The sequence below is a fragment of the Suncus etruscus genome, chromosome 3 (assembly GCF_024139225.1).
Source record: "Suncus etruscus isolate mSunEtr1 chromosome 3, mSunEtr1.pri.cur, whole genome shotgun sequence".
Lineage (NCBI taxonomy): Eukaryota > Metazoa > Chordata > Mammalia > Eulipotyphla > Soricidae > Suncus > Suncus etruscus.
Window position 1 is genome coordinate 139,981,275 of NC_064850.1, and position 24,299 is coordinate 140,005,573.

A 24,299-nucleotide genomic window follows, 5' to 3' on the forward strand; every position below is an offset into this window, starting at 1 on the left:
TATATTAAAAGTTAAATATAGTTATATATAATATAAAGAAAATTCTATTTATGGATTTACCTATTTTATACTGCTTTGTTTTGGGGCCTTATCTGGCATTGAACAGTGCTTACTCTTAGCTATGTGCTTAGGAGACCATGTTGGGTGCTGGGATCAAACCCAGGTTGGCTTTGTTCAATTGAAACATCCTGTCTGCTATACTATCTCTCTATCCACTATTCTATACTGGTTTGAAATTATTTGCAACATATGTACTCATCAGTATATATTATATATTTTTATTTAATCCCAGGCTTACATGCCACAGATTAGAATGTCCTCCTTGTGTATAAAGAGTTGCAAAGGACTAATGCCAAGGCCTTCATATCTGATTCCACATGTTTAAATACATATCTGTAATACAGCTCAATAGCTGAATCTTTATTTGCACCAATGGAAAAATACAGCTTTATAGAATATTATGGATTTGGGTTGTGGTTTGTGCCACACCTGGATTCACACTTAGGATTCACACACTTAGGATTCACTCATGGCTCTGCACTCAGGGATTATTGTTGGCAGTGCTTGGAGACTATCTGGGGTACTGGACTTTGAACCCAGGTTTGTTATGTGTAAGGCAAGTGCCCTACCTGCTATACCCACTCCTGTAATGAATTTTTTTTTTTTTTTGTGGTTTTTGGGTCATACCCGGCAGTGCTAGGGGTTATTCCTGGCTCCAGGCTCAGAAATTGCTCCTGGCAGGCACGGGGGACCATATGGGATGCCGGGATTCGAACCAATGACCTCCTGCATGAAAGGCAAACGCCTTACCTCCATGCTATCTCTCTGGCCCCCTGTAATGAATTTTTGTTTGTTTGTTTGTTTGTTTTTTGGTTTTTGGGTCACACCCGGCGGTGCTCAGGGGTCACTCCTGGCTGTCTGCTCAGAAATAGCTCCTGGCAGGCACGGGGGACCATATGGGACACCGGGATTCGAACCAACCACCTTTGGTCCTGGATCGGCTGCTTGCAAGGCAAACGCCGCTGTGCTATCTCTCCGGGCCCGAATTTTTAAAGAAAAGTTTAACTCAAAAAGAAAGACAATCTCTGGATCTCTGGACATCCCTTCATTCACTTTAAAAGTCCCTTAAATTTTTTTCTTGGTCTTTTTTTTTTTTTTTTTTTTTTTTTTGGTGGTGGTGATGATTGGTAATAGTGAGGTTTTTGAGAAATCGGTGCTATTTACTTAACTGGAATTCTTTGGAAAAAAACCCTTAGTTTTTATTGGCAAAGCCAAAGTACAGGTTCTGGCCATGTTTGCTTTTTGAGCCTACTGCTGTATCTTAGTCTGATTTACACATTGGTTGTGAGAACTCCAGGCATTATAAGACATTTCAGTTTGATGCAGAGTTCCTTTAAATCCCTTTTAAGTTCTTTTAATCTTGGCAATTGTGCCTTACATAGATTCTATGTGTTTTCCAGAGCTCACTGTTAGCTAAATCTACCCAATACCACCAATAGAAAACAGTGCTGTATGAATTGGTGTCTTTACCTTGTGGATCCATTGCATTTACTTCTCTTATAATTTCATTTATTTTTTTCAAATGGTAGCAAAATTCTGGGGAGATGTAAGAGCCAAAAATCTGGATCAGAGTTGTAGAGTAGTGTAAGCAAAGATATATGGCAGCTTAAAGTGGGCCCTGATTGTGTTTGCTTGCAAGGGAAATATTTACTGGCTAGAGCATATGTGATATTTGAAAAATAATCAGAACAAAAACCACTGCCTTCAAAATGAATATCTGCCTATGATACATTTGTTTTGATGGGTTTTGTCTCAGAGAAATGAAGTAAACAAATCTTGTTTAAAAAATAGCTTGTTCCCCTCACCCCCATTTCTCTTCCATCTAGTTACTCTAGATGGGTGGTAACTGGAGTAGAGAGCAGAGGTGTGAAGGGGTGGGATATGTATATATCTGCACCAGAAAGCCATCAATACTGTAAACATGGAACCCAAACTACAATAGTTAAACTTAAAAATGTGCTTGTTGAGCCAGAGAGATAGCACAGTGGTAGGGCATTTGCCTTGCAAGTGGCCGACCCAGGACCAAAGGTGGTTCAAATCCCTGCACCCCATATGGTCCTCCATGCCTGCCAGGGGTGATTTCTGAGTGCAGAGCCAGGAGTAATTCCTGAGCACTGCCAGGTGTGACCCAAAAGCCAAAAAAAAAAAAAAGTGCTTGTTAAGGTGGGAGTAGGTGTGGAAAGGGGTGGGATGAAGCCTGGGAACTATGATAGAGGAAAGTTGACACTGTGCACCGAAAACACTGTTACAGACAAATTAGTAAATCATGGTGCCTAGATAAAAATTCATTTGAAAACAAACAAAAACATAAAAAAAAAAGTAGAGGACCCTAGATATGGTACAGGAATTAAAGCACTTGTCTTTCATGCATCTTGGCCCTGAGGTCCTCCAAACCAACAGGAGTGATCCCTGAGCGTAGAGCTAAATGTAAGCCCTGAGCACCTCTGGGTATAGGCCCCCTCCCAAAAATACCCCAAACAAACAAAACCAAAAATAACTTGGGAATGAGCCAGATGGATAGTGTAGGAAATAGTTACTTGCCTTTATGAATCTGATTCTGTACCACTGGGTGTGGTCCAGCACCTCACCCCCACAATTTTTTTGTTTTGTTTGCTTGCTTTTGCTTGTGTGAGAAGGATGTATGTTTTCTTTTCTTTGCTGATTTGTATTTTTGGGGGGTGGGTCACACCCATCAGCACTCAGTGCCTATTCCTGGCTCTGCTCCTGGCAGGCTCTAGAGACCAAATGGAATGCTGGGGATTGAACCTGGGTTGGCCCTGTTCATGGTAAACACCCTACCCAATGTGCTATTGTTCCAGCCCGAAGGCATATGTTTATCTGTGCTTCAGTTTGAAAGGCCCAGTCTTGTTCTAAATGTGTTTTTGTGTCTGAAGATGAGAATGTTGTACATTAAAGAAGTACAGGGGACAATTGATTGAAATGAAATGAGATAAAGTTGGAATTCTTTTTCTCTCTTTTTTTTTGGGGGGGGGTGGGTTTCACCCACTGGTAGTCAGAAGTTATTCCTGGCTCAAGTGCCCTACCTGCTGTATTATATCGCTCTGGCCCCATCTCTTTCTCCCTTTTTCTCTCCCTTCCTGAGCCTCATACACTGAGCTATGCACCCAGAAAAGTAAGGATTCTTTTTGGAGTTGAGGTAGGGTGAGAGAGGAGCACACCCAGCTGTGTTTACTTCTGGCTCTTTGCTCAAGGATCACTCTTACAGGAATTTGGGGGACCATGTATAATGTATGTGATGATAGGTGTCAAACCAAGCTTAGCCACGTGCAAGGCAAATGTATTACCCACTCTCCTAACTAACTCTCTCAGGTTCCTAGGTAATTTAGTTTTTTGTTTGTTTTTGGCCTCACTTGGCTGTACTCATTGTTGTAAAGCTGATTCTAGTAGGGCTTGGAGGACTATATGCAATGCCAAGGATCTAAACTTCGTCTGCTGTATCAAGGCAAATACCCTTCCCCCCAGACGGACTCTGGTCGCAAAGGTTGAGATACTTAATTTGAGCTACAAAAGTAAGAATCAGATTTTTGAAACTTCTGAAATTAAATGCAAAACATTCTTTAAATGCCTACAATTTTTAAAGACTCTAACAAATTTTCAGATTCTTCAAGAAGTATGTGACTTGTGCAGCTGACATATTTTAGAAGGTTAAGATTTCTTCTACTGAAAAAAGAAGTGGTGTGAGTTCAAGATCCTTGCTCTGAATACTGATTCTTTACATAGATGTATATTCTGGCTTGGATTTTCATAAAGGCATGCATACTCTTAACTAAAAATAACCACATCAATAGTGAAAATACCATTGTGGCCTTAATAGTAGGAGAAAGCAAAAGATAAGCATGGGAATATGAGCCATTTAGCTGTCAATTATGTAGAAACTATTCTTCTGATCTTCCTCTGTGAAATAGGACAACTCAGTATCCTGGAGAGTCCATATAGAATGACCCAAGCTATTGGTTTTGTCTTTGCTTCAGGTTCTATTGGGTTTTATAAAGATACATAACAGGGTCAGGGAGACAGCTCATGGGATAGAGCACGTTCTACCATCAGGCTCTGGTACTACAATCACACTGTTAGATAAAAGCACTAACTCACTAGCTCCCTACAGCCACCTCCCTTCCACCCTACATTAGAACCACTGAAGGGACCAGTATAAAAACAAATGAAATGTAAAGGCCTAATGCTAACAAAACTCAAGTAGAATGTTTCACCTGGAGATACTTCAACTCCTGTAAGCCGGGAGGAACTTTCTTCAGCTTATTTTTTTCCAAATGTATTTCTCTTACACGTGGTATGTTGCTGAAACTTCCATTTTCAATCTCTGTGATTTTGTTGTTTCCTAGACCCAGCCTAAAAATGATATAAAATGCATTTTCTTAAGCAGATGATGTAATACAATTAGCTGAAAATACCACTCCTTATTAAAAATAGAGACCTGTATTTCTTGGTATTTATGTCCAAATAGAAGTATTTTCTGGTTTTGTGGTTTTGTTTGATAACCAATTTCGATTTGTAGCAGCTCTGTTCTCATTGTCAGAAAATGCTTTAATCTTTGTTCAACAAAAGGAATGTTTAAAGAATATTTTTTCCTCTTTCCACTTAATGCCCTTACTCCATTACCTAGATAAAAGAATGGTATTTTATTCTAGTTTTATCTTCCTTCACACTTACCAGGAGCCATAGTAATGAGCCAAAGTAATGATCACTCATTGCCTACTAAATTTTTCAGAAGATACAGATTAATACCTAATTACATGGACTACTTAATATGTGGAGCCATTTACCTTTGCAGATCTTTGTATCGCTTAAAATCTTCAAGTTCCACAGTTGATATTTTATTATCATCTAAATGAAGTTCCAGTAATGTTGATGGTAGGTCTAAAGATAGGAAAGAGAAATGTGTGGTAAGATTTTAAAAAAAACCCACTGATTACCCATTTATTGCTTACCTTTCACGTTATGACCTGGAAATTGTTAGGTATTTGTGCTTTGGGGCGGGGTGAAACAATACAACTGCATCTAATGTAAAATTTCAAATATAAACAAAAATTTTTTTAATACTAGAAGCTACATGAGACCAGAACAATAGCAGAGCTGGAAGGAAATTTGTTTTACAAGTGGCCAACCAGGTTCAATCCTGGGCATCCAATGTGGTCCTTTGAGCACCACCAGAAGTAATTTCTGAGCGAATATCCAGAAGTAACTCCTGACTGCTGCCAGATGTGGCCCCAAAACAAAACAAAAAAATTAGGAACTCCTATCCTGATTAGACACTAATGTTTTATCTATTGATTTGCTTGTATTCACTTTTTTTTGGCTTGAGTATTTATAGTCACCTTTCATGCAGATTGTCCTTTCTTCCTAAAGACTTCTACTGGATCCTTCAAATTCATAAAATATTTTCAAAATAATTGCCATGTCAATGTCTAAACATCTTTAAAAAATCTTAAAAATAGTAACAATTCTGGGCCCGGAGAGATAGCACAGCAGTGTTTGCCTTGCAAGCAGCCAATCCAGGACCTAAGGTTCAAATCCCGGTGTCCCATGTGGTCCCCCGTGCCTGCCAGGAGCTATTTCTGAGCAGACAGCCAGGAGTAACCCCTGAGCACCGCTGGGTGTGGCCCAAAAACCAAAAAAAAAAAAAAAAAGTAACAATTCTTTATTGTCATCTACTATTCATTTCCCTAATCACCTTAAGTAGATTATTTTACAGCATATTTGATCAAGCCAGAATCCAAATAAAGTTTCCCAAATGCATTTGATTCGTGTAACTCTTAATTTTTTCTTCTTTTATGTGTTCTCTCCTTTTTTGCTCTGTCCATGGATTTGTTTCAATATTTCTGTTTGAGATGCCCCATTGTGGGATGGTGTGATTCTTCCATATAGTGTTACTCAGAGTACTCTCACTCCATCCTCTATGACCTGCTAGGTAGAGCAAGAGGCCAGTGTGGATTCTGACTGCATCCCAAGTCCCTTATTTCCTTATGTAAGAGATTTTCCTGATACTTTTTTCCATTCTTTTTAGATTTTTGAGGCCGGAGAGATAGCATGGAGGTAAGGCATTTGCATTGCATGCAGAAAGTTAGTGGTTCGAATCCTGGTATCCTTTATGGTCCCCCGACCCTGCCAGGACAATTTCTGAATTCAGAGGCAGGAGTAGCCCCTGAGCACTGCAGGGTGTGGCCCAAAAACCAAAACAAAAAACAAGGAAAGGAAAGGTTTTATGTCACTATCTCCAGGAAAACCAAAATAAGATATTTTTGAAATTGTGTAAGTGAAAGAACTTGATTGATTATTCCAACTTTGCTATGTCTTCCTTTTTGTCAGTGGGGCACACCCAGTTATGCTCAGGACTGACTTCTAGACTCTGCATTCAGGCATTATTCCTGGCAGTGCTCAGGGGCCATATGTTGTGCTGGGGATTTAACCTGCCTGGCAAGCACCTGACCCCTGTGCTATTGCTTCAAACCCAGCTATTTCTCCTTTTAAATGATCAGTTGTTGGTTTTTTGTTTTGATTTGGTTTGGTTTTTGGGTGACACACAGCACTGCTCAGGTGTTACTCCTGGCTCTGTGCTCAAAAATTGCTCCTGGCAGGCTCAGGGGACCATATGGAATGCCGGGATTCAAACCACCATACTTCTGCATGCAAGGCAAACACTTTGCCTCCATGCTATCTCTCCGGCCTCCTGTTTTTTTGTTCTTTTTTTTATTGATCGATTGATTGGTTTTTGTGCCACATCCAGTGGTGCTTGGGGGCTACTCCTGGCTCTGCACTCAGAAATGGCCTCTGGCAGGCTGGGGGCCCATATGGGATGCCAGGAATTGAACCAGGTTCTTTCTGGGTTGGCTGCATGCAAGGCTAACACCCTACTGTGCTATCTCTGGCCCCCAAACGATCAGTTTTTGCTTATGTTTTTGATTTGTTTTGTTTCTGGATCTGGTGAGCAGGAGAAAAGAAAGAGCCTATGGTTAGATCCCAATGTTGATGGCTGAATCTCCAAAGATAGAGCTGTTTGAAAGTAATGAATATTATTAACCACAGTATTATTTCTGTTATATATTGTTATTGATGCAGAAAGGCACCACCTCATTAGGGAAGAGGAAAGACTGAACCATAGCTGCAGAACTGGGGCTTCAGAATCACTACCATGAAGCATAGCTCCAGAGGATTTCTAATTATTCTAGGGGTCAGAGAGATAGCATGGAGGTAGGGCATTTGCCTTGCATGCAAAAGGACAGTGGTTCGAATTCTGGCATCCCATATGGTTCCCCAAGCCTGCCAGGAGCGATTTCTGAGTGTAGAGCCAGGAGTAACCCCTGAGTGCTGCCGGGTGTAACCCAAAAACAAAACCAAAAAAAAAAATTAATTCTTCTAATTTATTGAATGCCTCTTCTCTGCTTTCTTTCCTAATGGACTCTCACCTCTAATAGTACCTAATAGTGTAGAGAAGGAATAAATGTGTGGAAAGAAGGAAAGCAAACACATTGTTTTTTCATATTTGTTCTCCCTAGAGGGTTATGTTAAAACAAAACCCTGAATTTCACCCAGTGCTGATCAGGTAAATTGGTAAAACAAAATTACATCAGCGGAATTGCAAGATGGCATTTTTAAAACAAACCTTTATCTTAAATACAAACCTTTAGGAACTGAAGTCAATTTTGCTTCTGCAATTCTAATATGGAACACAGTCAACCCTTCAAATGCCCCTGGTTCGATTCCATTATTTTCAAGAGGGTTTGCACTCATTTCTGGGTGGGGTGTGAGAAATGCAAAAATTAGTATGCATATGTTGTATGTGAAAGAAGCTCTTTATGCAGAGCTACACATCCCAAGAAAATTCTTGTAGGTCTGAGCCTCTTGATTTAGACTTTCCTGCTTATCTTTCCAGTTTGCCTGTTCTCTTTCTGTAAAGACATATTTGTACTTTGTAATCTGGAATTTAGAGTAGGGTCATTATTTTGCTTTGTGATCTCCACTTATCACTTTCCAATTCTGACTCTGATAAAAGTTTTATTAAAGCATATTAAGAACAAAGGTTATCCTTCTATTAACTAAAAATCTTCATAATTTCCGGTATGTATTTATCACCTGAACTTTATAAATAATAGAAATCAGTTTGAAATCATTTGTTTCTACAAACACTTTCAGGTAATGCCATAAATAAAGCTATTAGCCTAGCTCTAGGTTTTTGTTTATTGGGATTTTTTTTTTGGGGGGGTGGCACACCTGGTGATGCTCAGGGGTTACTCTTGGCTATTCGCTAAGAAATCGATCCTGACTTGAGGGACCATATGGGGCACCGGGATAGAATCATGGTCGGCCCTAGGCTAGCGTTTGCAAGGCAGCGCTTTACCTCTAGCACTACTGCTCCGGCGCCCTCCAGGTTCTTGTTTAAATTAAGAAGTGAATAAATGAATGATGGTTGGGAACTTTGAAAAGATACTGTGAGAGGACATATGATATCCATGTCTGGCAGAAGAAACATGAGGTAGGAAATCAAGTATACAACAAAAAATTTTTAGCTCTATAATTTTTTTTTTTTTTTTTTTTTTGGTTTTTGGGCCACACCCGGTAATGCTCAGGGGTTACTCCTGGCTATGTGCTCAGAAGTTGCTCCTGGCTTGGGGGACCATATGGGACACCGGGGGATCGAACCGCGGTCCGTCCAAGGCTAGCGCAGGCAAGGCAGGCACCTTACCTTTAGCGCCACCGCCCGGCCCCTTAGCTCCATAATTTTAAAACAGGTAATGAAAAGGTAGTTTCAAATAGTATCAAATTTGATTTTGTACATTGTATTTGATTAACTTATATATCAAAATGAGACTTTAATTTTAATAAGAATTATTTATTTTATCAATTAGGGTCCATTCAGAAAGCAGAAACTCTACTAAGTGTTTCAGAAGAGAAGAATTCAAAGTGTGTGTCTGTGTATGTTTTGGGGTCTAATGGGGTAGAGGGGCACAGTATGAAGGACTAGGGATCAAAGTACCAAACCTGCCACATGCCAAATATGCACTCTACCCTGTTGAATTATCTCCCTATTCCAGCTCCAAAGTTTTGGATAGAGGGGCTGGTGAGGTGATGCTAGAGGTAATGTGTTTGCCTTGCAAGTGCTAGCCAAGGAAGGACTGCAGTTCGATCCCCCGGCGTCCCTTATGGTCCCCCCAAGCCAGGGGCAATTTCTGAGCTCTTAGCCAGGAGTAACCCCTGAGCATCAAACGGGTGTGGCCCGAAAAACCAAAAAAAAAAAAAGTGTTAGATAGAAAGCTGGGGTGTCTCCTTCTTTCTGACGGAATCTGACAGTGCTCTCTTAGCTGGGAAATGAAAACTAACATCAAAATGTTAGCAAAGCTATGATATCAGGTCAATTACACGTGCCTGTGATTACATGTCCTAGAAAATGGCGTTTTACCTTTGTGGACTTTCTCCCCTGGTTCAGAGTTCCAATGTACTCCCAAGGAAAATACCATATAACCTCAAATTGGGTATACAACATGTAATATCTGACTAGTTTTTCTCAAAACTGTCAAGGTCATCAAAAATACGGCAAATCTGAAAAACTGCCAGAACCATAGAGGAGACTGGGCAGATATGACTAGTAAATGTAATATGTTGTCTTGAATGAACTGAGAAAGAAATTCGGTAAAAATAGTTAATAATCGTGTCCTTGAATAGGTTTTTAAGTGTAATAAAATAATATTCAAATGTCAGCTATTAATGACAGGTAAAACTGGGTGGGGAATATGAGTAATCCTTATAGTGCTTTACAGTTTTTTCTTAAATATTGTTTTTTTCTTTAGATAGTGTATCTAGCCTCAAAGCTTATTAAAGATGAAAAAATAGGAGCCAGAGTAATAGCACAGGTAGGGCCTTTGCCTTGCATAGAGCAGACCCAGGATGGACAAATCCCATTCGAATCCCCCCATATGGATTCCTGAGCCTGCCAGGAGCAATTTCTGAGCACAGAGCCAGGAGTAACCCCTGAGCGCCGCTGGGTGTTACCCAAAACAAAAAAGAAAATAAACAAAATACAAGTTTTAATAATGATGAATAAGATGTCCCTACACACATAACATACTACTTATAATTTCAAAATTTTTTACTCATTTGTAAAAACTTACCCAAAACATGTAAAGCATTCATTCCTTTAAACGTGTCCTTTTGTATTTTCTTTACTTTATTATCATGAATTCTGAGTTCTGCTAAGGATTTGGGTAGATTAAGTGGTATTTCACTTAGTTGATTGTGGGATAAATATAGCCTTCGAAGCTTCTTTGTAGTTAGAAAGGCCTTTGGGTGAATCTTTGTTAGCTTGTTGTTGTTCAGAATCACAGCCTAAACAATGCATAAAAAAATTAAACGCTTTCATGCTAAGAGGATTTGATTTATTGATGATATTCACAATTCATACATGGAGTCCATGTAAATTATGTCATCACATACTTGATTAACCATGTGATAAATTCCCATCCACTTACCAGGGGTCTCAAACTTGGCCCGCGGGCCGTTTCTGGCCCTCCGCACATTTTGTAGCCTGTGGCCGGCCTTCAAATATCACAGTATTCGCGATTATTCGCTTACCGAATCATCGCAATAAAAATCGCATTAGTGTGCTCGATTCAGCAGCACATATACTAAAATTGGAACGATAGAGAAAAGATTAGCATGGCCCTTGCACAAGGATGACACGCAAATTCGTGAAGCGTTCCATATTTAAAAACAATCGCATTAGTAAGAAAAAAATCGCATTAAACATTTGCATACCTCGAGCAGTTCCGTTCGAGGTATGCAAATGTTTAATGCGATTTTTTGCAATATTTTTTCTTATTAATGCGATTTTTTATTGCGAATATTCGGTAAGCGAAGTCCCTTATGCGGCCCTGCCTCACCCCGACTTTGCCTCCTGTGGCCCCCAAGTAAATTGAGTTTGAGACCCCTGACTCAGGCTATGCTTAAAAACAATTCACTACTGAATTGAAACAATGCAAAGCTTTTATGATATGATTCGTGCCTTTGTTATGTAAGCACATGTGTCATGTGGTTAAGATTCCCCTCCTCTTTCCCATTCTTGAAATGACTAATGGTATATTTATCTTCTTTTCAATCCTATACCTTTTGTTAAATGAAACCTGGTACACACTAAATACATTTGTCACATTTGTCATGATTTTATCTACTTCCTCTCTCCCCTGAAACATTCTATCCCCCTCTTTCCTTCCCTTAGTTGTTAAGGTCTTTGCTTTTTCAGTAGCGTGTGGGATTTTTTTGTTTGTTTGTTTTTTGGTTTTTTGTTTGTTTGTTTGTTTGTTTGTTTGTTTTTTGTGGTTTTTGGGTCACACCCGGCAGTTCTCAGGGGTTACTCCTGGCTTCATGCTCAGAAATTGCTCCTGGCAGGCACGGGGGACCATATGGGACGCCGGGATTCGAACCGATGACCTTCTGCATGAAAGGCAAACGCCTTACCTCCATGCTATCTCTCCGGCCCCTGGTTTTTATTTTTTAATCAACATTTTTATAGTTTGCACCTTAAGTATGTTCAAGAAATTATATGCAAATTTGATGTCATAAAATTTTTAATATATACTTTTTATTGCTCAAGTTTTTTGTTTGTTTGTTTGTTTTTGTTTTGGGGTCAAACTTGGCAGCACTCTGGGATTACTCCTGGCTCTATGCTCAGAAATTGTTTCTGGCAGACTCGGGGACCATATGGAATGCCAGGGTTCAAACCACCACCCTTCTGCATGCAAGGCAAACACCTACCTCCATACTATCTCTCCACCCCAATTTTATCTTGTTTGTTTTTGTTTGGGGGATGCTGGGATTCGAACCACTGTCTTTCTGCATGCAAGACAAATGCCCTACCTCCATACTATCTCTTTCTGATTTTATCTATTTTTAAAACCTTCCTTCACTTGTGTTTGCTAGTATTTATCATTTCTAGAAGATAAGTGTGGATTTGGAAGAAATACAACCTCTAAGGTGGAAGGCTTGGAGCAACCCCAACTCTGCATTCTCCAAACCCTCTATGAAACATGACCTTTAGGGAGACAATTGACATTTGTCTGCAGGGCAGTGGTGTTTCCCAAATGGGAAAATTCTGTAGTTTGTCCAGTGCAAAAAAAGACCATAACTTAATCCTCCCACCTTTGTTTTTCCCTCCTTCCCTCCCTCTTCTCCCACTCATCCTTTCTCCTTTCCTTTCTTTGAATTTTGAAGAACTTTTTGTCTATCAAAAATGAGTTTAGAAAGTTTAGTTTTCCATGAACTTTTTTTTTTTTTTTTGGTTTTTGGGTCACACCCGGCAGCGCTCAGGGGTTACTCCTGGCTCCATGCTCAGAAATCACCCCTGGCAGGCACAGGGGACCATATGGGATGCCAGGATTCGAACCACTGTCTTTCTGCATGAAAGGCAAATGCCTTACCTCCATGCTATCTCTCCGGCCCCTCCATGAAATTCTTCTTTATTTTGTTTTGTTTTTTGTTTTTTCGGGCCACACCCGTTTGATGCTCAGGGGTTACTCCTGGCTAAGCGCTCAAAAATTGCCCCTGGTTTGGGCGGACCATATGGGATGCCTGGGGATCGAACCGCGGTCCTTCCTTGGCTAGTGCTTGCAAGGCAGACACCTTACCTCTAGTCTAGCGCCACCTCACCGAAATTCTTGTCTCTCTACTAAACTCTCTTTTTCTTCAAGGAGGAAATCTAGATTTATTCTTTTATTGTTGTTGTTTGTTTTTTGGGGCCACACCCTATACGCTTAGGGGTTACTCCTGGCTATGCGCTCAGAAATTGCTCCTGGCTTGGGGGATCATACGGGACACCAGGGGATCGAACCATGGTCCATCCTAGGTCAGCTGCGTGCAAGGAAAAAATATCCTACTGATGTGCCACATCTCTGGCCCTTAGATTCATTCTTTTTTTTTTAATAATTATTTTGTGACCAAAGTGACTTACAAATCTTTCACAGTAATATTTAAGGTGCATAGTGAAATTTTTCCTACAAGGAAAAGTGCACTGTGAAGAAAGTGACTTGCTTACTGTGAACCCACAAATCAGGTCAGAGTTGACCTTGGCTCTCTCTGCCTTCCATTCTGTATTTTCTTGTGGACTTCCCTGTCATTACCCCAAAATGTATATGAGTTGACATCATGGCCACAAATATGTGCAGAGGTTTATTTTTTCCCATTGATAAGACAAAGCAATTGTTATTGCTATAGAAAGGAAAGACAAGTAATACAAAACAGAATCAGAGTTTTATGGCCAGAGTTTTGTGGTGTTCTCAAATGCTCCCCCAGTACTTGGATTAGTAGTGTCTCTAGTTAAACTATACTTTCATTGTTGGCTTTTCCATGAAATTTCCAAAAGTGGCTGTTAAACCCCATATTTCAGAATTAACAATGTAAGTTATATGTAAGGTCAGAAAATGAGGAAAACATAGTTTTCCTAAATGAGGTCAGTAATTCTTCATGACAAATGTGGCTATAATCACGGACTAGAGTGCACTAGGAATGTGTGTGAGTGGTAAATTCTTGTTTACTAATGCTATGCTGTCTTTTGTGGAAATGACCATTTTCAAATGCCAAAAAACAGCCAAAGGGGGTCGGAGAGAATAGCACAGCGGTAAGGTGTTTGCCTTAGATGCAGAAGGACAGTGGTTCTAATTCCGGCATCCCATATGGTCCCCCGAGCCTGCCAGGAGCGATTTCTGAGCATAGAGCCAAGAGTAACCCCTGGGCGCTGCCGGGTGTGACCCAAAAACCATAAAAAAAAAAAAGTAGCCAAAAATACCATATAATTTGTGGATCACCCCCAAAATGCTACTTGATTTTCATTTAAGACTAATACCATAAAATATGGTTTCATTAAATAGATATTCTGAAATATGTTCACTATGCAGGAATATTTTAAAAAGTGCCTTATGGGGGTTGCACTGGAGCACATGCCCCAACACATGAAGGTTCCGAGTTCAGTCTACAGCATTGCATGGTGCCCTAGCACTACTGGATGTAACCTGGTGTTCCCTGATTACCACCTGTTGTGGCCTTGGTGGTCCCCAGCACTGCTAGGGCTGAGTGAGCATTGAGCCATCTGGTCTAAATAGTTGGCTGAGGATCCCTGGAGTGCCCCACAGGCTCCTTGAGCACTGCTCTAGGAACCTCCCAAATGAGAATAAGAGTGCTTCCAGGACTGGGGATATCTCAATAATAGACCACCCTTCTTGAAGATATAAGTTCAGGGACCTGATCTATGGTGCAGGACATAAGGCAGTCTGCCGTACATGCACGCAATAGCCTAGGATGTTCCGTGGTTCAATCCTCCAGCATTCCATGTGGTCCCCTAAGCCAGAAGCGATTTCTGAGTGCATAGTCAGGAGTAACCCCTGAGCATCACTAGTGTGACCCAAAAACAAACAAACCAAAAAAATTTAAGTGCAATCCCAGCAGCAAATCCAGTGCACAACAAACCAAGTATTTGGGAACATCACAGCTGAAGTATGTCTCCTTGGCATGCATCACACCTTTTGTTACCACACCTGATGGTGTTAGAGGACTACTAGTAGTTCTGCTTGGTGTCACTCTGACATTGCATGACACCCTGAAAGAAACTCATGCTTTCTGAAAGTGAAGCATGCACTCGACCCTCTGAGACATTTCTGGCCTCTACTTCAGTTCTTAAGTAGAGATTTACTTTCACCTGGTTATTACTCAATAGATCAATACCAATTGAATTAGATCTGTAATTTGCGAAGAACTAGAATACTGGCAAATAACACAAATTTTCTCATTCTTTACATAGAAAATGTAAAACATGTACAAACAGTAATTGCTTTTGCATGGTAATTTCACTTAAATATTTAAAGATAATGAAGTTGTTTTCTTACGTAAAGTGAAGTAAGTCCTTTAAAGTCATTTTCTTTGATTTCTTTTATTTTATTGTTTTGAAGGTCAATCATTCGAGTGTCTAATGGGATGTTGTTTGGAATGGAGGGCAAGCCTGAAATAGACAGATCATATACATTTACATGGTGGAAATTATATTGTTAATTAAATATACATTTGTTAAAATCTACAGCCTACAGTTAGCAAATAAAGGACATGATATAACATGTAGGAGATAAAGTTTTTTGAAAGTTCTAAAGACTTCACCAAGTTATTTAAGCACATTAATGCAAGCACATCACAACACCCTATACAGTACCCTGAGTCCTGCCAGGAGTGACCACTATGTGCAGAGTCGGAGCTCTGAGCACCATCAGGTGTGGCCCTAAAACTAATACTAATAATAATGATGAAAACATAGGTTGAAGGGATAGGACTAGGCACCTTATTTTGTCTTCATAGAATTTTACTTGATGGCATGATTTAATGTAAACAAAAATAAGTAAATAGAGATTTAAAAAACAATGTAATTATAGTTGTATTGTTAAGGATGGAGTATTTGGTGTCCTGGGGATTTATCTCTGATAGAGCACTTGTGTTATGGACATGATGCTTAGAGTTGAATCCCCAGAGCTGTCCCTTATTTAAGTGCATCAGTCCTGGCAGCATTGGCCTGGGATTCTCAGCACCACAAGTGTCAATCTCAGGCAAACCACAACTAAGGATATACAAACACTGCAAATAAGTGTGATCCCTAGTGAGCACTGCAATCAGGTATGCAAGCACCACTTAGACTTTGGATTTAACAAAAACAAATGGTCGTGAAAGGAAGAGAAAATAGTAAAATCTCTAAAAATAAATCTTCAAAAGGCAGTGAAATGTTTGTGTAATGAAAACTACAAAGAACTGTTAAAAGATGTAGAATAGGGGCTGGAGAGATAGCACAGCGGTAGGGTATTTTGCCTTGCACGCAACCGATTCAGGATTGATGATAGTTCAAATCTTTTTTTTTTTTTCCCTCCTTCCCTCCCTCCCTCCCTCCCGATAGTTCAAATCTTGGCATCCCATATGGCCCCTCGATCCTGCCAGGAGAAGCCCCTGAGCACTGCTGGGTATGACCCAAAAACCAAAAAAAAAAAAAAAAAAAAGATGTAGAACAAGACACTAATAGCTAAAGAGACAGTGAATATTCATGAATGGGAGAATTAACCTGGCCGAAATTATAACTACCAAAACTAATATGTAGCATCAATATATACTAAAACCACAAGAAACCTGAATAGCTAAAGCAGCTTTGAGAAAAAGAAAAATGGGTGTAGCTAGTTACCCAACTTCAAACTATATTACTAAGTGGCAATAATTAAATCTGTATGATATGCAGTAGACTCATGGAATAGACTCAGGATCCCAGAATAAACCTATATATATATATACATATATATATATATATATATACATATATATTTATATACCAATAATAATCCTTTAACACAGTATCAGTAATCTGTAACAAAGATAACCTGTACAAAGGAAAGGGAAATCAAATCAACAGATGTGATGGGAAAACTGGTCAGTTAGATGGAAAAGAATGACATTGAATCACTTATTAATGTCACACAAAACATAAAGTTCAAAATGGATTAAAAACTGGATATAAGGGCCAGAGAGATAGCATGGAGGTAGGGCATTTGACTTGCATGCAAAGGGATGGTAGTTCGAATCCCGGCATCCCATGTGGTCCCCCCGAGCTTGCCAGGAGCAATTTCTGAGCATAGAGCCAGGAGTAGTCCCTGAGCCTTGCCAGGTATGACCCAAACAAACAAACAAATTGGATATAAGGCCTGAAACTAAAACATATGTAAAAGATAGCTCATGAGCTGTATATTATGGGAGGTACCTTGGAGACTTATTCCTAAGAGCAAGGGAAATTAAAGCAAAAATAAACTAAGACTATGTCAAAATAAAAAGTCACTGAACAGTGAAAGAAAATGTCAAAAAAAATCATAACCTACTTACTGTAAGATGTTTACATACCAGTATCCAAAAAACTTCCAATTTCAAAGTATATAAAACAAAAGACCTCATGCAGCTTAATATGAAAAGCAAACAAACAAAATATCAACAAAGAAGTACTCGGGAATGTGGCTTTAACAGTAGAGCATATGCTTTGCAAGTAAGAGCCTAGGTCCTTATACCTCCTAGCACAGGAAAATGAACAGAACCTCTGAATAGATTTTTCAATGAAGATATACATGTACGCACAGGCACATGAAAAGATGTTCATGCTACTTATTATTAGGGGGATGCACATCAGAACCACAGTGTGCTTATGCCTGTGAGAATGGATTACATCAAGGCGAATAATAACAAATTATATCAAGAAAGTAGTAGAAAAGGAATCCATACTGATGATAAGAATATAAATTGTGGGGGCCCGGAGAGATAGCACAGCGGCGTTTGCCTTGCAAGCAGCCGATCCCGGACCAAAGGTGGTTGGTTCGAATCCCGGTGTCCCATATGGTCCCCCGTGCCTGCCAGGAGCTATTTCTGAGCAGACAGCCAGGAGTAACCCCTGAGCACCGCCGGGTGTGACCCAAAAACCAAAAAAAAAAAAAAGAATATAAATTGTGGGGCCAGAGCAGTGATGCAGCAGTAGGGTATTTGCCTTGCTGACCTACGCCTGACCGCAGTTCGATCCCCCAGCGTCCCATATGGCCCCCCAAGCCAGAGCAATTTCTGAGTGAAGAATCATAAATAACCCCTAAGAGTCATCAAGTGTGGCCCAAAAAGCAAAAAAAAAAAAAAAAAGAATATAAATTGGGCACAAATACAGGCACCATGGTTGCTCTGGGCCAGCTCTACACACACGCTTTTCTTGAACACATATGAACCAAGCCATACATCAGTCATACAGCAGAAAGCTGGTCATCATGAGAGGAGAAGACTGGCCAAGCCCCCACCCTGCCAAAGCCATGCCTGCTGCATCATCAGTTTGCTTATAGCCCTGCCTCACCACCCCTCTATGATTCTTTTTGGGGAGACTACTCTGACCAAGTTTCTGGTTTTTTTAGTTGTTTTGGGGGCTTTTTGGAGTGAGTGTGGGCACCCTCTTCATATACTCTTTTTTTTTTTTCAGGAGATCTGGCAGCTGAGAACATGTCCCTAAAAGCTGCAGAATCAGTAATAATGTATTGAATTTCTGGACAACTTAATTGTTTGATGCTACCATCCCTATAGGAACACACCATTGTAACAGAATGGGCACCTAACAGGAGCTTACTAAACCTTCTGCCATTGTATTAATGACTTCATTGGTGTTACAATAATTTACACAAATGTGCTTGCTATGGTACTCATTTTTTTCTATTTTTAAAAATTTCTTTCTTGGGATAGCATGGAGGTAAGGCATTTGCCTTGCATGCAGAAGGACGGTGGTTCGAATCCAGGCATCCCATATGGTCCCCTGTGCCTGCCAGAGGCGATTTCTGAGTGTAGAGCCAGGAGTAACCCCCGAATGCTGCTGGTTGTGACCAAAAAAACAAACAAAAAATTATTTCTTATCTTTTTTCCTTTCTATTTTTTAATTACTTCATTCTCAGGTATATGGAAACAAATGGTCAACTATGTGATGCAATTTTTTAAAAATAAAGTTTAAAAAGGTATAAATAGGCACAGCCATTTTGTAAAACAGTATGACACTCCCTTAATAAGCTCAAAGTTTGGAGCTAGAATGTTAGCACAGTGGGTAAGACACTTGTCTTGTACACAGGTAACACAGATTTGATCCCTGACATCCCATATTGTCCTCCGAGCACCACCAGCAGTGATTCCTAGTGCAAAGAGTAACCTCTGAAAATTGTTAGGTGTGGCAAAGAAACAACAAAACACAAACCAAAAAAAAAAAAAAAAAAGCTCAAAGTAGAGCCACTATATGATTTAGCCTTCTTACTTTGAGTTCTCTATCTGAATAATATGGGATCAGAGCAATAACACAGTGGGTAGGGTGTTTGCCTTGCATATGGCTGACTGGGTTCAATCTCCAGCATCCCATATGGTCCCCTGAGCCTGCCAGGAATAATTTCTGAGTGTTGAGCGAGGAGCAACCTTGAGCATTGCTGGGTGTGATCCCCCACCAAAAAAGAATCCTTAATTTTAAGAGTTTATGGGTCCCAGTTATTATTGCTATTGCTTATGATAGGTAAAAATGGAAATAACCAAAAATTGGTTATTTTGATGAATGATTTGATAAAGGTCTGTTATTTATGTGGGTGTGAAATTTTACCATTTGCAACAAAAATGAAGCAACTAAAGGGGATACTGTGAAATCGAATTAGGAAAAAAGACTGAAATTGCTCAAGGGTCACAATGGGCAGTAAGAGTGGAGGAGATGCAAAGGATGGTGGTGACCTTATTTGATGGGAGAAAATATATTTATTGCCTATTAGACAAAGGCCAAGATACTTAAAGCATTAACAGAGTTCAACATCAGAAAACAAAATAACAACCAATAACCCTATTCAAAAATGGGGAAGTTGACATCAGAAAGCAAAATAACAACTAATAACCCTATCCAAAAATTGGGAAGTTGATGGATAGCCAATAGGTATATGAAAGTGTTATAATAGAAACAAATAAAAAAGACAATGATATAATCATCTTATTCTGATGAGAATCAATGTTGACAGGGATGCAAAGAAAAATTCACAATTAGTGGGAATTTTGTCTGTTAGAGTTTCTTAGAAAAACAGTATAGTGACTTCACAAAAAAGTAGGATCAGGAGCTTTTATTCAGCAATTCTACTCCTTGACCTCTCTCCCTAAACACAAAATATTCATTTGAAAACTTAAATATGTATCTATATCCTTTGTAGTATTAAGTACAATAGTTAGGATATGTGAACAACTTAATGCTCAAGGACAAATGACTGAGTAAAGAAGTTGTGGTATAGATACACAGTAGAAAACTATGCAAGAAAAGATCAAAGTTTTCAGTTTGCTACAATCTGGATGGAACGGGAGGGAACTATGTAGAGTGAAATAAGTCAGAGGGAAGACAAATACCCAATGATTGCTCTCATTTGTGATATACAAAAAAACAAAAGAGGCAATAGACAAACCCTTGACCTTGGATTACACAACTGAAATTACCAAGCACTGAGGATAATAGGGATGGGGGCTTGTGGGAAGAATAATGGACTAAAAATAACAAAGGATTCTGATAAAGGGTTGTGTGTACTTGGTGGTGGTGATTAAGTAGTATTATACATCAAAGCTAAAAGAATAGACATGGTTGTAACTGTGCTACCTAATAAGAAAAGTAGGAATCGGAGAGCTAGTACAGTGGGTAAAGCACTTGCCTTATACACAGCCTACTCATGACTCAGGTTGTGATATAGTTTCCTGAGCACTTTCAAGTGTGATTTCTGAGCACAGAGCCAGAAGTAAGCCATGAGTGCAGCTGGGTGTGACCCCAAAACCAGAAAATTTAAATTAAAAGTTAAAAATGTGGGCTGGAGCAATAGTACAGTGGGGTAAGGTACTTTCCTTGCATACAGCTGATTTGGATTTGATCCCCAGCATCCCATAGGGTCCCCTCAAGAACCCCCCAGGAGTAGTTCCTGAGTGCAGAGCCCAGTGTAACTCCTGAACATTGCCAGGTATGCCCCCCCCCAAAGTAAATGATGGGGGCCCGGAGAGATAGCACAGCAGCGTTTGTCTTGCAAGCAGCCGATCCAGGACCAAAGGTGGTTGGCTCGAATCCCGGTGTCCCATATGGTTCTCCTGTGCCTGCCAGGAGCTATTTCTGAGCAGACAGCCAGGAGTAATCCCTGAGCACCGCCAGGTGTGACCCAAAAGCAAACAAACAAAAAACAAAACAAAAAAGTAAATGATGGGAGTAGGTGTTTTTTTAGAACCATTTTTAAAAAGAACATGTTCTGAAGATCCGACTCAGAGGAAGAAAGGGAAGATGGAGGGAGTGATGGAGGAGAGAGAAGTCTTTTTTTTTTTTTTTTTTTTTTTGGTTTTTGGGCCACACCCGGTAACACTCAGGGGTTACTCCTGGCTATATGCTCAGAAGTTGCTCCTGGCTTGGGGGACCATATGGGACACCGGGGGATCGAACCGCCGTCCATCCAAGGCTAGCGCAGGCAAGGCAGGCACCTTACCTTTAGCGCCACCGCCCAGCCCCGAGAGAGAAGTCTTAACCTACTAGTATACTAATATTCAGCTATAATAATATTCATTGTCTGGATCAGGGGTCCTCAAACTTTTTAAACAAAGGGCCAGTTCACTGTCCCTCAGACCATTGGAGGGTCTGACTATAGTAAAAACAAAACTTATGAATGAATTCTTATGCACAATTCTTATGCATATATCTTATTTTGCAATGAAGAAACAAAACAGATATAAATACAATATGTGGCCCATGGGCCATAGTTTGAGGACCACTGGATGAACAAAAATGAAAGCATTGTGACTTCAATTTGGGAAAAAAAAAAGAAAACCACCGTACTCATTCTCTGATGGTAGGAATGTTGACTGATCCAGCCTTTAGGTAGATAATATGAACATTTCTCAAAAAAATGGAAATTGAATTTCCATATGACCCAATAATACCGCTTCTGAATTATATACTCAAGGGATCCAAAAACAATGCAGAAAAGAAATCTATAGTTCTGTTTTCATTTCAGCACTATTCACAATAGCCAGTATCTAGAAACAACCAAGTGTCCAAGAACAGATAAGTGGATAATCTGATATATCTATACAATGAAATACTATGCATCTTTAGGAAAAATGAAGTCATAAAATTTTCTTATACATGGATGCATATGGAAAGTATTATTCTGAGAGAATGAGTCAGAGGGAAGAAGAATAGACATAGAATGATTGCACTCAGTTGTGGGATTTTTTTTTTGTTTTGTTTTGGTTTGGTTTGGTTTTTGGGCCACACCCGGCGGTGCTCAGGGGTTACTCCTGGCTGTCTGCTCAGAAATAGCTCCTGGCAGGCACGGGGGACCATATGGGACACCGGGATTCGAACCTTTGGTCCCCTGGATCGGCTGCTTGCAAGGCAAATGCCGCTGTGTTATCTCTCCAGGCCCTGGGATATAATTTTTAAGTATGATAATTGTACCCAAAGACGATAGAGACAAGGACCAGGAAGATTGGTCCATGGTAGGAAGCTTGCCACAAAGAGCTGAGAAATTCGGTTAGGACAGAGAAGAGACCATTATGTCAATGATAGTTGAAAATGATCACACTAAATCAGGGGTCTCAAATTCGCGGCCCACAGTCCGTTTGCGGCCCTCCGTACAACATTTTGTGGCCCGCGGCCAGCCTTCAAATATCGCAGTATTTGCAATTATTCACTTACCGAGTAATCGCAATAAAAATCACATTAGTAAGAAAAAAATCGCATTAAACATTCGCTACCCCGAGCAGTTCGGGGTATGCGAATGTTTAATGCGATTTTTTGCGGGTTTTTTTCTTACTAATGCGATTTTTTATTGCGAATATTTGGCAAGCGAAATCTCTTATGCGGCCCTGCCTCACCCCGACTTTGCCTCCTGCGGCCCCCAAGTAAATTGAGTTTGAGACCCCTGTTTTAAATGATCTCTGGGTGCTGAAAGGAGGTAAAAGGATATACATGGTATACCTTCAGTATCAATGTTACTAATTAAAGTGTCTATAAGGAAGGGGGGAATGTCTGCCATAGAGGTAGGCAGCAGGGAGGGAAAACTGGAGACACTAGTGGCAGGAAATGCACATTGGTGAAGGGATGGGTATTGGACATTGACTGAAACACAAACATGAACCAATTTGTAATTACCTCAAAGTGATTCAATTAAAGGGGGCTGGGCGGTGGCGCTAAAGGTAAGGTGCCTGCCTTGCCTGCGCTAGCCTTGGACAGACCGCGGTTCGATCCCCCGGTGTCCCATATGGTCCCCCAAGCCAGGAGCAACTTCTGAGCACATAGCCAGGAGTAACCCCTGAGCGTTACCGGGTGTGGCCCAAAAACCAAAAAAAAAAAAAATTTATTTTAAAAAAGAAAATAAGAAAGAAAACAAGCCAGAGCAATAGCATAGCAGGTAAGGTGTTTGCCTTGCACATAACTGAAGTAGGTTTGATTCCTGGCATCTCATATGTCTGTCCCCTGAGCACTTCTGGATGTGTTCCCCTCAAAAAGAAGCCATCCTACAGCTTAAATCATTCTGTTTTTTTTTTTTAACACTTTTTTTTGGGGGGGGCCACACCCATTTGACGCTCAGGGGTTACTCCTGGCTATGCACTCAGAAGTCGCTCCTGGCTTGGGAGACCATATGGGACACCGGGGGATCGAACAGAGGTCCGTCCTAGGCTAGCGCAGGCAAGGCAGGCACCTTACCTCTAGCGCCACCGCCTGACCCCTCGTTCTGTTTTTTGTGTTTAAAAAGTTTAAAGGTTTTAGGAGTCCGGAGAGCACAGCAGTAGGGCATTTGCCTTGCATGCAGCCAATCCAGGACAGACCTGAGTTTGATTCTTGGCATCTCATATGGTCCCCTGAGTGTGCCAGGAGCGATATATATATATAAACAATTTCTCAGTGCATAGCCAGGAGTAGACCCTGAGCATCAGCAGGTGTGGCCCAAAAACAAAAAAAAACAAAAAAAAAAAAAAAAAGAAATTGCTTCTGGCTTGGGGGACCATATAGGATGCTGGGGAATCCAACTGAGGTGCAAGGCAAACACCCTACTGCTGCTCTATCACTCAGGCCCCAACAGCGATTTCTGAGCTCAGAGCCAGGAGTAACCCGTGAGTGCTGCCAGGTGTGGGAATAAAAACGTTTAAAGATTTTTTTTTGGGGGGGAGGGGGTCACACCTGGCAGCGCTCAGGGATTACTCCTGGCTCCATGCTCAGAAATCGCTCCTGGCAGGCTTGGGGGACCATATGGGATGCTGGGATTCAAACCAATGACCTTTTGCTTTCAAGGCAAACGCTTTACCTCCGTGCTATCTCTCCCACCCCCCACGTTTAAAGATTTTTAAAATAGTTGATGATCTAGTAAACTTTCAAAATGTTTAAACAAGAAACTTCTTTAAAAATTAACAAGACTCAGGACTGGAGAGATAAGAGAGTAGCTAGGGTGCTTTCTTTGCATCCACCCAACACATGTTTGGTACCAGGTATCCCATATTGTCCCCCAACCATGCCAAGAGTGATTCCTGAGTCCTGAGCCAGGAGTAACCCTTAAGGATCAATGGATATGACCTAAACATTAACAAAAATGTTTTAATTAAAAAACAACAGTAAGGTACTTGAATTTGGGTGAGTACTTCCTTGTTATTTTCATTGGGTC

General features: G+C 40.4%; 2 protein-coding genes and 1 non-coding gene across 3 annotated transcripts in view; 2 read left to right on the forward strand and 1 right to left on the reverse strand.

Annotated features, from left to right (window-relative positions):
• CENPP (centromere protein P) overlaps positions 1-24,299 on the forward strand; it is a 250,947-nt gene that overhangs the window by 107,373 nt on the left and 119,275 nt on the right. The gene's annotated exons all lie outside the window — the stretch shown is intronic.
• Positions 1-24,299, reverse strand: part of ASPN (asporin) — a 35,588-nt gene that overhangs the window by 421 nt on the left and 10,868 nt on the right. The window contains exons 3-7 of the mRNA XM_049770103.1: positions 14,961-15,073; positions 10,203-10,416; positions 7,719-7,829; positions 4,863-4,956; positions 4,290-4,428 (exon numbers count right to left, since the gene is read on the reverse strand). Of these exons, the coding sequence (XP_049626060.1) occupies positions 4,290-4,428; positions 4,863-4,956; positions 7,719-7,829; positions 10,203-10,416; positions 14,961-15,073 (671 nt within the window). The remainder of the gene's footprint in view (positions 1-4,289; positions 4,429-4,862; positions 4,957-7,718; positions 7,830-10,202; positions 10,417-14,960; positions 15,074-24,299) is intronic.
• On the forward strand, positions 10,692-10,798 carry LOC126004610 (U6 spliceosomal RNA). The gene has a single exon (XR_007493879.1). It is a non-coding gene; the product is annotated as a U6 spliceosomal RNA (small nuclear RNA).